This window comes from Scleropages formosus, chromosome 8, assembly GCF_900964775.1.
Source record: "Scleropages formosus chromosome 8, fSclFor1.1, whole genome shotgun sequence".
NCBI lineage: Eukaryota > Metazoa > Chordata > Actinopteri > Osteoglossiformes > Osteoglossidae > Scleropages > Scleropages formosus.
Window position 1 is genome coordinate 5,775,532 of NC_041813.1, and position 12,442 is coordinate 5,787,973.

The 12,442-nt window shown below is 43.4% G+C and overlaps 1 protein-coding gene across 4 annotated transcripts in view; it reads left to right on the plus strand.

The window, feature by feature from the left end:
- Positions 1–12,442, plus strand: part of thada (THADA armadillo repeat containing) — a 63,197-nt gene that overhangs the window by 21,358 nt on the left and 29,397 nt on the right. For all 4 annotated transcript variants that reach the window (XM_018724998.2, XM_018725000.2, XM_018724997.2 and 1 more), the window contains 3 exons: positions 496–587; positions 5,875–5,964; positions 8,658–8,789. In XM_018724998.2, coding sequence (XP_018580514.2) covers positions 496–587; positions 5,875–5,964; positions 8,658–8,789 — 314 coding nt within the window. The remainder of the gene's footprint in view (positions 1–495; positions 588–5,874; positions 5,965–8,657; positions 8,790–12,442) is intronic.

Genomic DNA, 12,442 nt, shown 5'->3' on the forward strand with positions numbered 1-12,442 from the left:
TTGTGGGCAGGGAGCAGACTGGGACTGTTCTGGTGTCCTGAATCCAGGTGTCTGTGCTCTAGTTGCACGTTGAATGACTAAACATTTATTAATTTAGCAAATGCTTCTTTTCACAACCACGTACAGTGTTATGCTACCCAGTTATTTACCTGTTTAAACAACTGGGCAATTTTACTGGAGCAATTCATAGTAAGTACATTGCTCTAAGCTTCTATAACATTAGGCAGGATTTGAACCCATGACCTTCAGATCTAAAGGTAGCCCTTTTTTCCACTGTATTCTCAGCTACCCTATTTAACCTGTTGTCTTGACTGACCCCTTGTTACCCCCTTTCTGGGCTTTTGGTGGTATGATGAGAACTGCAAAACCTGCTGGACCATGAAGTGTAGAGCCTACATTAAGCTATGCAGCAGGGGGGAAGAAACTGTGGAGTTAGAGAAACATGAGTACCGTAACTGAACTGTCTCCCCCTTTCCCGTTATATCGTTGACCCAGGTACGGAACTCATCCACCCTCCTTTTCAGCACATTGATCACCAGAATCTTTGGTGTCAAAAAGGGCAAAGATGAGCACTCCAAGAAGAACAGGTCAGTCGAGCAGACCTGCTTGAACCCAGTTGCCTGTGTTCACCCCCCCCCCCCCCCCCCCCCCCCACGCACACTACATACTGTATCTGTCATCTGTCACCAGGGGGCACTGTGGTCCTGCTGTGTAAGTGTCTCCCTTTCAGGGCCTGGCCTGGGTGAGGTAATCAATCACAACCCCTCTGTTTATTTACAGCAGACGTAAATGATACATACAGTTTCCAACTGAAAATGTTTGTTTAAAGAACGTGGCCTTTCTACAAGATTGGCACTCATCTTCTGCCTCCCCCCCCCCCTCAACTCCCTGTTCTCCCCCCCATTTATTCTTCATCCTTTTTCTCAGCTGCCAGTCTCCTTCTCACTCTTTCTTCTTCTCAGGGATTTTTTTCACAGGCATCCTGACCATACCTTTACAGTTCTTGTCCTGGTGTCTGAGTTGTGTGACAGTTTTATTTTCCCGGTCAATAGAATTAACATGTATGTTTGTGTACTGTGGAACACGATGCTTTTATCATTTGATTCTCATAACTGTCTGTGAGAAAAGTGTTTTGCTCCTGGGTTGGTTGTTTCAGCTGCAGGATTATGAATCTGGAACAGTCCTGCTTGTCACACAGCCCTCTCTCTAAATATCTCCCCTGCCATGGCATCAAGTTGGTTTTGAGGGGGTGCTGTATTCTCAGTGACCTTGTAACAGAGTTTTGGTAAGATGAGAACAAAGGGCAGAGAATTTCTGGAGATTAACCGGGTTTTTCATTCATTCATTTCCAGATCTATGTGCAGCTTGTCCTCAGTTTCAAAATGTTGGTCTTCTTGATACTTGCTCCTGACTTTTGACCCTGGTTGAAAGTTCCTTATGAGGCTTTTTCCTGCAACAACACCTCTAATATCACCTTCCCCAGAGGTGAAATAAGTGCTTCAGTAAATGTTGGGAGTACAGGATGGTAATAATCCTTGGTAGTAGATGTGGTTGAAAAGAAATGAGCAGGAGCTCAGATCAGCTACTGATCCTTGAAGTTGTGCACATATATCAGGAGTAGTGTATTTAGTTTGTCTAATTTTTGGTTGGTTTAGAGTTTTGCATACTACTGTCTGTGAAATCCATCAAATACTGTTACAACCAGTGATGTTTGTGCTAATTGACATTTCAAACCACTGCAACATCTGTCAGATTTTGTTCTGTTATTTCTGTTTGGTTGTGTAGCATGCATTCTGGATATTCTGCAAGAATCCCAAACTTTTCCAGCTGAAACTGCTCAAGCTGTGTGTTGGTTCTTCACCCCCACTGCTCTCTCTCTTCAAAGTCTGCTGCATATTATTATTGCGATGATTTGATTCTGTATTTTGGGTGCAGTAAATCTGTTCCGACAGGCTGTCCACTTCAATGTCTGCCCGGCCCGTGTTTTGTTTGGTCTCGCTGTGGTCTTTTTTGCAAGGATGCCGTTTCTGATCGCCAGACTGCAGTGGAGGTGAAGTGCATCGGACCCACTAGTCCTGTCATGCCTTAGGCATACTTCGCTATTAGGCTTCAGAAGCTGGTTTCTGTAAACAACTCAGTGGAGGTTGCCGCAGCAGGGTTGTATGTGATGTATGTATGTATGTGTATGTGCGTGTGCAGCTACAGGCACTATTTGCTTTCATGTGTTTGCATTTCAGGTTAAAAGCCTCAAAAACCTAAGCCATCTTGTTTTTAACACCTAATTCCGAATCTGCTTTTTTATTTTATTTTATTTTTACTTTTTTTGCGCACAGTTGATCATTAGTTTGGGGGACAAACACTGGAACAGCTGTATGAAGTTTACCTTTTTCTTAGCTGAACGCCAGTATTGCTCATCTTTGTAGACTATTCACCTTTACAGACTATCTGGGTTGTTCTGGCACTGAGACGGTGTAATAATGGAAAGGAGTTTCTTCTGATATTTGCACATTCACAGAACGGTGAAATGTTATTTATATATTTATTGTGGAATGGGCCAATTATTAGGCCTTTAACTGCAGTATTGTGGCAGGTTTTATATTTTTAAATTTTTTTTTTAATGTCTTTCTTTGGGTCCATGTATACTCTATGGATAGTTGATGACATAATTTATTACTTGTGTGTGTTAAAATGGTTATAAGGTCTTTCTCTTCTAACCAGCTATTTCTGAAGCCTTTTTTGTTCTGTGAGTGACTGGTGTCTTGTGTGCCTGATCAGCTTGGCTTCCTGGATCACCCCCCTTGGAGTGTTTTGCTTGGTGGTCAAGGTCCATGGTCTGTCTCACCATAGCTGGTGAAACCGAGCGTGGTCTCGGCACAGGGCCGAGGGTGCCAGAATGTTTACCATCTCCAGGTCAACAGCACCATAGTGTATGCTCAGTGTAGAGTGGGGGGTGCATCTCAACAAGAATGTAAACATGCAGATAAACAGGGCAAGTTGTGACATGGCCTAAAATTCACTTTATGCTTTTCACAGTGTCATCTCTTTCAGCATGTTTTATACAAAGGAAAGTTGGCATTGCTGCTACTGAGTTTAGTCATGTCTCCATTAGTTTGCTTTTGTATGCTTTACTTTTGAACAGATTCAATTCTTTTCTGTTTGTAGTTTTTAAAATAAACTTTTAAAAAATAATGCATGCGCTTGTTTAACAGATGTTTTTGTCCAAAGCAACTTACAGTGATAACTGACAGATTTATAAATAATTGATGTAACAACTAAATTATCCTTTCTTAGAGCTGTTTTTGACCTGTCCTTGTGTCAAGGTTTCCTTGGCCTCTGGAGAGCATCGCAAGTAGGATTTGAAGTGTGTTTTTATCCCATGGCTCTCAGGTGGGATTCTTCTGGTTGTCAGCAGTTTGGCCATTTTAGGGTTTAGAAATAACAGGTTTTGGATCCAGACACTCAGTGACGACTGGACTGAGTTGTTTCTCTCAGTCCTGACTTGCTGTCTCATTCGCTCAGATTCACTCACACTGTTGCCTTGTTTCCTGGCCCTAATGTTCTGTATTTCTGCATATGCTGTGTGGCACTAATGTTAATGGTAGCAGCAATGTGACAAGGTGCCCTACTATCCCAGATTATACTCATGATGACTGAAATTGAGACTTTATTATTTGACTACACAGGAGGGTGTTGTACAAGTACAATAAGAGTCTAGACAGTGGTCTTTAAATAAACAACCCATAGCAATAGACAGAAATTCCCTAAAATCTCTTATTCTGGTTTTCTTAGCCACAGAACCGAGAATTGGTGACATAGTCACCAAACCAGCTCCATCTGACTGACTCTCTGGACTCTGCAGAACTGAGCTCCATTTTTCGAGTACAGGTGCACTAGGGAGAAGTCCCAACTCTGAAAGTGATTCAAACTCTGATGGCTGATCGCCAGTCTTTCCGTGACAAAGCACTGAAAGCAGCAGCTGAGTCCGATGAAAGAGCAGGGAGCAGTGGTAGCTTTAGGCACTCACTGACAGACATGGTAGGGGTGGCGTGGGGGTGGGAGAGTACTTGGGAATCACAACGCAGAGTGGCCAGGCAAATTAAAACCGTTTTGCCCTTAATAAGTTTCTAATCCGATGCGAAAGAATACGGGTCTTTGTGCTGGCTAACTGCTACTACATTGGGCTGTGTCACTGCTAATCTTGTGTAGGGAGCTGGTTTTGGTGCTGTAGCTGTGCTTGTTGGAGTCCTTTCACGTGAGAGGTTGGCCTGCCTAGTTAACATGGTTACACTCTGACATATCTGGGCATTGTGGCCCATATGGTATTGTAAGATGTAGGGGGAAAAGAGCTTAGACTTTCAGTGCTGGTTACAGTGGGGTCATAGCTGGCAGGGTGAACCCCAGATCAACTTTTGTTGAATTCATTAACCCAATTTGATATAGCAGGGGCAATTTCCCCTTGTCCACCCCATGAACTGGATCCAGCTGGGTTGGTTATTGCTACTGAGTATTACTCCAAGACCAGTAAGCGGTGGTGGTGTAACCTGAAGTGCCATCGTTCAAGGGGACTATGATGTTTGTCAGAGCAGTTTTGCTAAGCTTGAAAAATTAACTAAACCATTCAGCAAAGGGATCACAGGCAACCTATGACTGCAAGTACTGGAATGTTTTTAGACTCCCAGTCATCTGCCAAGCCCACCAGTGTCCGCTTGAGGGGGGGAAACCAGCTCAAAGGTTTGTTCCAGACCTGCTGCTTTCTAACGAATAAACAAACATAAACCACAAACTTTGTTTCTGTCCCAGTTAACATCAGCCCCATAAAAAAAAAAAAAAAAACCAGTCTGTGTTTAATGACTGCTTTATAGGGCTTTAAACCTTTGATATATAAGGAAGTGGTTAAGAAGCCAGACCTTGTAGGTTGTTTTTTCTTTCTTTGTTTTATTCTTCAGTCATTCCTAAGATGCAGTTTGACTTGGGTGGGGCTTACACCCCTGTCAGATAATGTGTGCTTTTCTGGCTTTTTGCTTTTGTGCTGTGCTGAAGGCCTGTATGAATCATTCATGGTGCAACTTGTGGGCATTTGCTAACCATGCCGCATCATGTTCAGGGCCTTGGTCTTTGTGTCTTGTTAATTTTGAAATATGTCACCAAAGGATTTTGTACCCTTTGTGGGGGGGATAATGATGTGGGCATGTTCCCACAAAATAAAAATACCTTTTTTGAGAATTCAGTTGGTCTTTAAACTAAGCACATGAACTTTTTTATTTGTTGTACATGTCAAAATGTGGAATTTCACTGGGGTGATCCTGGAAATTATTGCCTTAAAGTTGAAGTCAGTGTAAAATCACTACCAAGGTAGGAAAACAAGCATGTGTATTTGTGGGAGCAAGTACATTTGTTGCTGTAGTCACATCATATGAGCATAAGCACACATCATATTTAAATGTTTGTGTGGTCCCCCTGGTACTCAAGGTAGGTTTGCATACTTGTGTCAGTGTTCTTTGAGCCGAACCTCCAGATGATGGCTGAAACCCCCCCTTTCACCTAGGATTAGTTGGCCATGAGTAGGCCCACTACACTGGTGCAGTTCGGAATCCCGCTCCTGAGAGGTGGCATTGAGGTGAGGGATTGCCAGTCTGGTAGAATGGGCTGGTAGAGGGTTGCCATTCTGAGATGGTGGAAAAGCGATGGGATGCCACTCATTTGGGATAGCTAGAGTATTTCATACCACTGGGGTGATGGGATAATACCTACATTCTGTAGAAAACCTGAATATTTAAGTACTGTAAAACTACTGAGGAGTTCATGACTGCCTGAACTTTAAATGTCGTTGTCTTTTTTTTTTTTTTTTTTCCCTCCTCCTTTCCTAACCCACAGGATGACTGGCCGGGAGTTCTTCACACGCTTCCCTGCTCTTTACCCCTTCCTCCTGCAGCAACTGAAAGAAGCTGCTGAAACTGTGGACAGGTAAGGGAGGGGGATAAGGGACAAGGGGTTTGGGTTAGACTCACAGGAGACCTTCTTGGTAATACTCCGGCCTTCCTGTTTTCCCTCTCCTCAGCTTTTCTCTCGGGCCCTTAATTAAATTCATTAAAGCGGCTTCATTAAATGCATTTAAGTGAGCCTCACTGGACTGATTTTTGGTTTCCTGGGGAAAATGGTGTAGATAAGGTAAGTGCAGCACTCCTTCCCACCAGGGGGGGTGTTGTGCCCATATGTCAACATATTTATTCTCCGTGTCCTGCCTAGCAATCTCCCCAAGTGGACATTATCTCTCTGCATTGCCCAGCCCATCGGTGAAGGCTTGGAATGCCACCAGGTCCTTCTGTCAATATTTTCCTTATGTGTGTTGAATTATGTTAATGTATTTTCAATCTGGTCAGTTGCACCAGCCTTCCCACTCCTACACATGCTGCTGAATCGGCCGTTTCCCATGACAGATCTTCTGCCAGGGCCCTGCCAAAGTGGCTTAAGAAAAGTGTGCTTGCACTGTTGTGTCCTTCCCTTAATGTCCCATATAAATCAGACTTATAAAACAATGGTGGAAAGACAGCGGGTAGGTTTCATTCTTAAAATCGCAGTAAAGCTTTCCTTTTGTGAGTTGTTTGGAGGGTACAGTGGCATGGAGGGAGCTGTGCTGTCCCGGCATTGCCACTAGCCATGTGCGATTTAATAGACCCACATTGCCGTATCTCGCTGTCATTAATCTCACCCAGAGATACTCTTACTATCTTTATTAGTGACTGTGTAGTGTGGGAATATTGCTTTAGATGGTAGTGGGTGCGGGAGGTTAAGTTAAACATGAAGCTACTTTGCATGATTTTATTTACAGACATACTTTTAAAGCTGTCGTTTCATTGTTTCAAGGCCTGACGTATTTGTTGAGGAGTGCACTACACTGAACAAGGATCTTCCGCATGACATTTGGACTGACATGGGTTTGGCTCTTTAGGGCTGTTAGCCTACGCAGGAGCTTGTGAATTCATCACCCGTCAGCCTTTATCAGTGCTTTAGGTGTGACCCAAGTTCTTCCATAACATTTTGCAACAGCTTTGGAAAAGGGGGGGGGGAACAGAAGTTAGGGAATGGAAAGAGAAGAGATGCCTCATTTCTCCTACATAGGTGTAGGCATGATGGTGAATTTAAGTTCTAGAATAAAAAGAACAACATTGTGAAATAAAAAATACTCCCCCCACACACACACACAATGCTCATGTTCTCTAGTTTTGTACATTACATAATCTGTAGTGTTTGTTACAGAATAAGCATGGTATGAATGAATGACAGAAACTTTATTAATCCCAGAGGGAAATTCTCTTTGCTTGCAGCAGCACTTGCCTTCTCACACACACACACACACACACACACACACACGTATACATGTAAAGTAACCAAACATAAATCAGTAGAAAAATAGCAAGTAAATGAACAGGCAAGCATATCTAAGTGCAAGAGAAGTAGGAATCTATTGAAGTAAGATGATGGTAAAGTGAGGTGGTACAGGGTGTGGCAGGATGCAAAAAAAAAAAAAAAAACTCAGTGCCACTCGGTTGTTAGGAGGTCACCTCCCCTGGCAGCATGAGGGCACATTGTTGATTCTGATAGCTGGTGGTAGAAATTACCACCAGTAGTACTGCTCCACGGAACACCTCAACTACGCCAGCCTGTTGCTGAAAGTGCTCCTTTGTGGGGGTTTTTTCTTGTACAGAATTGTACGTTTCCAGATGTGCAGTGCATGACCAAGGGACCTAGGGTCATGAAGCAATGTTGTCCTAGAGCCCACTATGTTTACTTCCTAAGGATCAATAAACAGAGGAAGAATCAGAGTTCTGGATATATCTTCAGCCTCTATGGTTGTTTCCTCTTGCTCTGAGTTTTTCTTTTTGGCCTTCCTCCTGTTCTTCCTTAACTCCCTCTTGCTGCCATCTAGACTGCTGGGCGCCCCTTGTTTCCATCGGCCTCTGGTCATATGTTACTAATTCTTTAAGTTCTTCTCTCTGCCTTCTAATGCCTCAATGACATCACGCTCTCAGCTTGGCTGACGTGGTGTCCAACTGAAACAACAGTGAAATCACACTAAAGACATGGGGCTGTAATTAACTGGCTATTGCGTTTCCTATTTCTGAGATCGGGTGGCTATCCCTGGGGACCAGTCATAATTGGAGGTCGGCGCTGTTTAATGCAATAATTTTGTAATGAAATGCACGCCTGCGGAGGTTCCGATGTGCAGCTGGCCAAAGATTATGCAGTGGTATGAAGGCCTTAAGGAAATCTGTTTAGTTTGGACAAAGTTCCATTTCATATTGTCTTCTTTGTTTGTGCCTTTTCTGTGTCTGAGTGATGTACATGTTTACTTAAATGCCAGCAAGCAGGCTCTGTGGTCTGAGCGTAAAAGCCAGATTTTACTTTACAGATGCCAGGTCTTGTTTCTTGGCTTATTTTTTTGTTTCCTCAAAGCTCTCATATTATTAAGTTGTTCTGCCCTTTCTTCTCCTCCCAGTTGGATACTTTCACTGTTCGAAGGTGTTTGTTTCAGAGTGGCTTGCTTTCAAAGGAGTATTAATCATGATTGGCTGTGTGTGTGTGTGTGTGTGTGTGTGTGTTATATGTTAGCAGATTGAGGGTCTGAGAGCGTTACCATGTTTGTTTTGCTCTTGCAGTGACTCCGGGCAGGTGAAGTTGCACCCCAGCCTCTTCCTCCTGCTCCTGATCCTGGGACGCCTCTATCCCTCCCCTATGGATGGATCCTCATCCCCTCTAGGACTTGCTTCCTTCAGGCCCTTCATCATCAAGTGAGAGCTCTCTTCTGTGTCTCCCCTCACATTCCCCTGCGCTGCTCTGACCACCCCACCCAGTGTGATGTTGCTATTGACCCCAAGTTTGTCCCTGCCATTTAGTCTCTTGTTCTTTCTGGGACTGAGTGTTGTTTCATGGAAATGTGTGCACCAGGTCTGCCAGCTCCCTGGGTCTGCAGTATACCTGCCCAATATGGATGTTCAGGCAGTGCACATCAGAGATCACTTGTGAGGGTTAATAGCCTGGATGTCAGGTTTGGGTAGGTGTGACCAAAGGCTGTGTTTATGGGTACAGTGTGCCTCCTGCCATCTTGAAGTGTTCCCAGCTCCCACCACCAGGTGCTTATCTTTGCACCCCCCGTGGGCGCAGCCTGTGGACACTCCCCTGTGTGCATTTTTCACATTTCAACATGGGAAAGGGAAAATATTGCTGGAACAGGTTATTCCTATCAACATGAAAAAAAACAACCTGCTTAGCTCTAGTAAGCAGAGAGGGATGTGCGTCTATTCAAAATTGCTATCGGATTCAGTCGTGAGGAGGAGATTAAACTTGTCTATCAGTTTTATAAGTGTTAGGTGTTTCTTGCGCTCTTCTGGAACATTCTGTAACAGTTTGATGAAATAGAAGCCACAAAGAATAAAAATGAGACAACACTATAGTTGCTGAGCTTAGGTGAAGGATCATGTTAATAGCAGTGATGTTTGCATAACAAAGCACTGAAGTTGCGCAGAGGGGAAACTGTGTCATATAGTGATATGCAGTACAACGGTTGGGCCCTCCTGGGACTTCAACTGGCAAACGCATGTTATATACAGTTTAAACCTGCAATTTATATTGTGATTTGTGAAGGTGTTATGCATGAAGTGTGGTATAATGTAATAAACTGTGTACATCTGGGAATGTATGTAGAGGAAAAAGGGTTTGTATGGATAGTGTAGTTACTGTCATAACATTAAAAATGACAGCTTATGTGAAATACCTCTGGAGTAGCGTCATCCATGGCTGAAATAAAAACAATTAAGTCCCAAGTGATGACACTTTAGTCATAAGATAAGATCAATACAGTACTTCATTTTTATTTTTATTCCTTTGTTGAAGGCACAATAAAATCCATGTAATGTTCTTAAAGTGCAGAAGAATGTCACCGTACGGCAGTTTGAATATATATGATGAAAATAGTGTACTGTATGTTCCACACAGAAGAATTCAGTTGTGGGTACCAGAGACATCTTTTACATTTCCTCAAATCTCTCATCCTTTAGCAAATCTCCTGTATTTTATTTACTTTTTGTTTCCACTTCACATTTTTATTTCGCTGGAGAACTGTCGATATGCTTTCACCAAAAACATTAGTTTAAATTAAGTCATAGGAGAAGCTTACTTTTCATGGTTTTAGACTCTTCAGGATGGTCACGTCGTCACTGGTCTGTTACCATCATCTTAGGATCTAACTCACCTGTGCTGGACCCATCAAACCTTTCATTGCCTTTATACCAGTAAACTTTAATGGCTAAACCAGACTGAATTTGCCTTGTGTTTGCAGAGGTGGGTATTTGCCTAACATGTATATGTACAGCTGTACATTTCAGCATATTGTCTCCTCTTAACACTGACCCAACCATGCATAAAACCTCTTAATTCTAAAAGCATGAGTGAATCTCATTCTCTTCCTCTTTTGTTGTTGTATCTCAGTCTCCTCCCTCTTGCCCTTGACTTTCCCTCCCTAGTTTAGTGGAGGTGTCTGGCTTAGCAACTACGGTATTTGGAAGCACTTCAGACATCAGATGTTGTCTTATCTCTTCTTGCAGCAGAGCAGGTCATTCTTTAGACAGTCCAGGCACCTAGGGACAGTAGGTGGAGGGTAGAGGTGCTGGAATATAAATGGTGCTACCTGAGCCAGTGTGGCTGTGGGTTAGCTGCAGATCTTGTGGAGAGGGGAATGTATGAAGCCTGCAGTTATTTGCAGTGAGATTGTTATTCATACAAAATATTATGATTGTGCAGAAGAAAAGGGTTAGCGCTTACTGTCTAGAGTGGTCCTCATGTCCTGAGGGTTGTTCAAGTTAAGGATCTACATGCCTTCTGTTCAAAAGATGTGAATGGGCGTTGGTTTGGTTTGAAGGCCCAAACACTTCAGTTTTCCTATTACACACCTTCAGTGTATGTGGAAGTGTGATCAGTGCCTGAGAGTGTGGTTCAGATCAGGTTCCTGCTTAGTCAGAGTTAGACAGCCATAGAGGAGTGGCACTCCCTGGCTGGTTCTTGTCAGAGAAGGTATGTGTGTGCTTCCTCTGAAATGAAGTCCACATGTTGGCTGCGTTAAATATAGCATGGCCCCGGCTGTATTGGCTCGCCCCCTTTTTTCCCCCCTTCTTTCTTTCCATCTCCTCTATCCCCTCCCTCCTCCTTTCTTAGTTTCCCTCTTGGTGTCTCTGTGTGTTTGGGATACTGATCTCTCAGCTTGGTCTGACTAGAGGTTCATAAGCTGTTCCAGTGCAGGCACAGAGTCATTCTGAGATTAACAGCCTTACCTTTCTATCCTATTATCCCCCTGCCCCATCTAGGTCATACTGTTTGCTATTGGTTCATCCTACTTCACCAAATTCTCCCTCAGTCCGCATCATGGCAGGTTCTGCTCCTGCCTATTCTCCTCCATGGCAGACCTGTCACTTTATTTCCCCTTTTTTATGAGGCACATGGAATGTTCATGTTTGTTCCGGAGGTTCCCGGTTTAAGATGCAAAGGTAACAGACTGTTTGAGGAGGCAGACAAAATGTTTGTCTTAGTTTGATGTTTATGTAGCTGCAAGTAGTCTTGCTGTCTGTTTCTCCCACCAGTTTTCTCAACTGAGACTCAAGCGAAGGCTGTGTGTTACCGCACCAACTCCCAGACTTGCCACGTTACAAACATCAGTTGGTCACTTATCAATGCTGTAATGTCTTTTTAGTGCGACAAAGAAGAGATGCTGTCCATCTTGCATGAATGTTGTTGATATTTTGAGCTAGCTGATGCGATACTGCCTTTAGTTTTCATCTCTCCCTGGTGGCAATAAGAAAGTGCGTATCTGAATCCTTGACCTGATAGACCTCTACCTGTTAGTCATTTACTGTCCTGATCTTCCTGTCTGAGACTCACCCAAAATTGTGGATACCAGGAACTTTTAGTAATGCCCTTTGTACTGGGCTTTGTGCACGGATGCAGACATCAGCTAAGTGCACTTAGTGCGAAGTAGATAAATCCACCAGGACAGATTCCATTGCGTTATCTGTCATAGACAGCCCCAGATTATATGTTGTAATTCCCAGGTGCAAAGTCTGTGTTTCGACTTTGACTGTACCTTCAGCGTAATCATGTCATAATTCTCAGAAATGGTGCAGTTTTGGGTCACTTCGATAGTGACTGAGGTTAAACATGTTTTGTTCTCCCTTGAGCAGTATGAGGGGCTGTACAGAAAGGTGTAACGCAGTTGATTACTAGAAAACATCTTGAAAAGTGCACCAGTATGTTTTGTTGAAGTATTTTTTACAATTGTGGCTGTCTAACGGATCGTAATCAAAGGAAGTGGAACGCATGGGTACCGCTGAACTCTGGTGTTCCCTGCCCATGTGGAGAAAATGGTTGAAGGCACATGTCTCCCCCAGCCATCTCC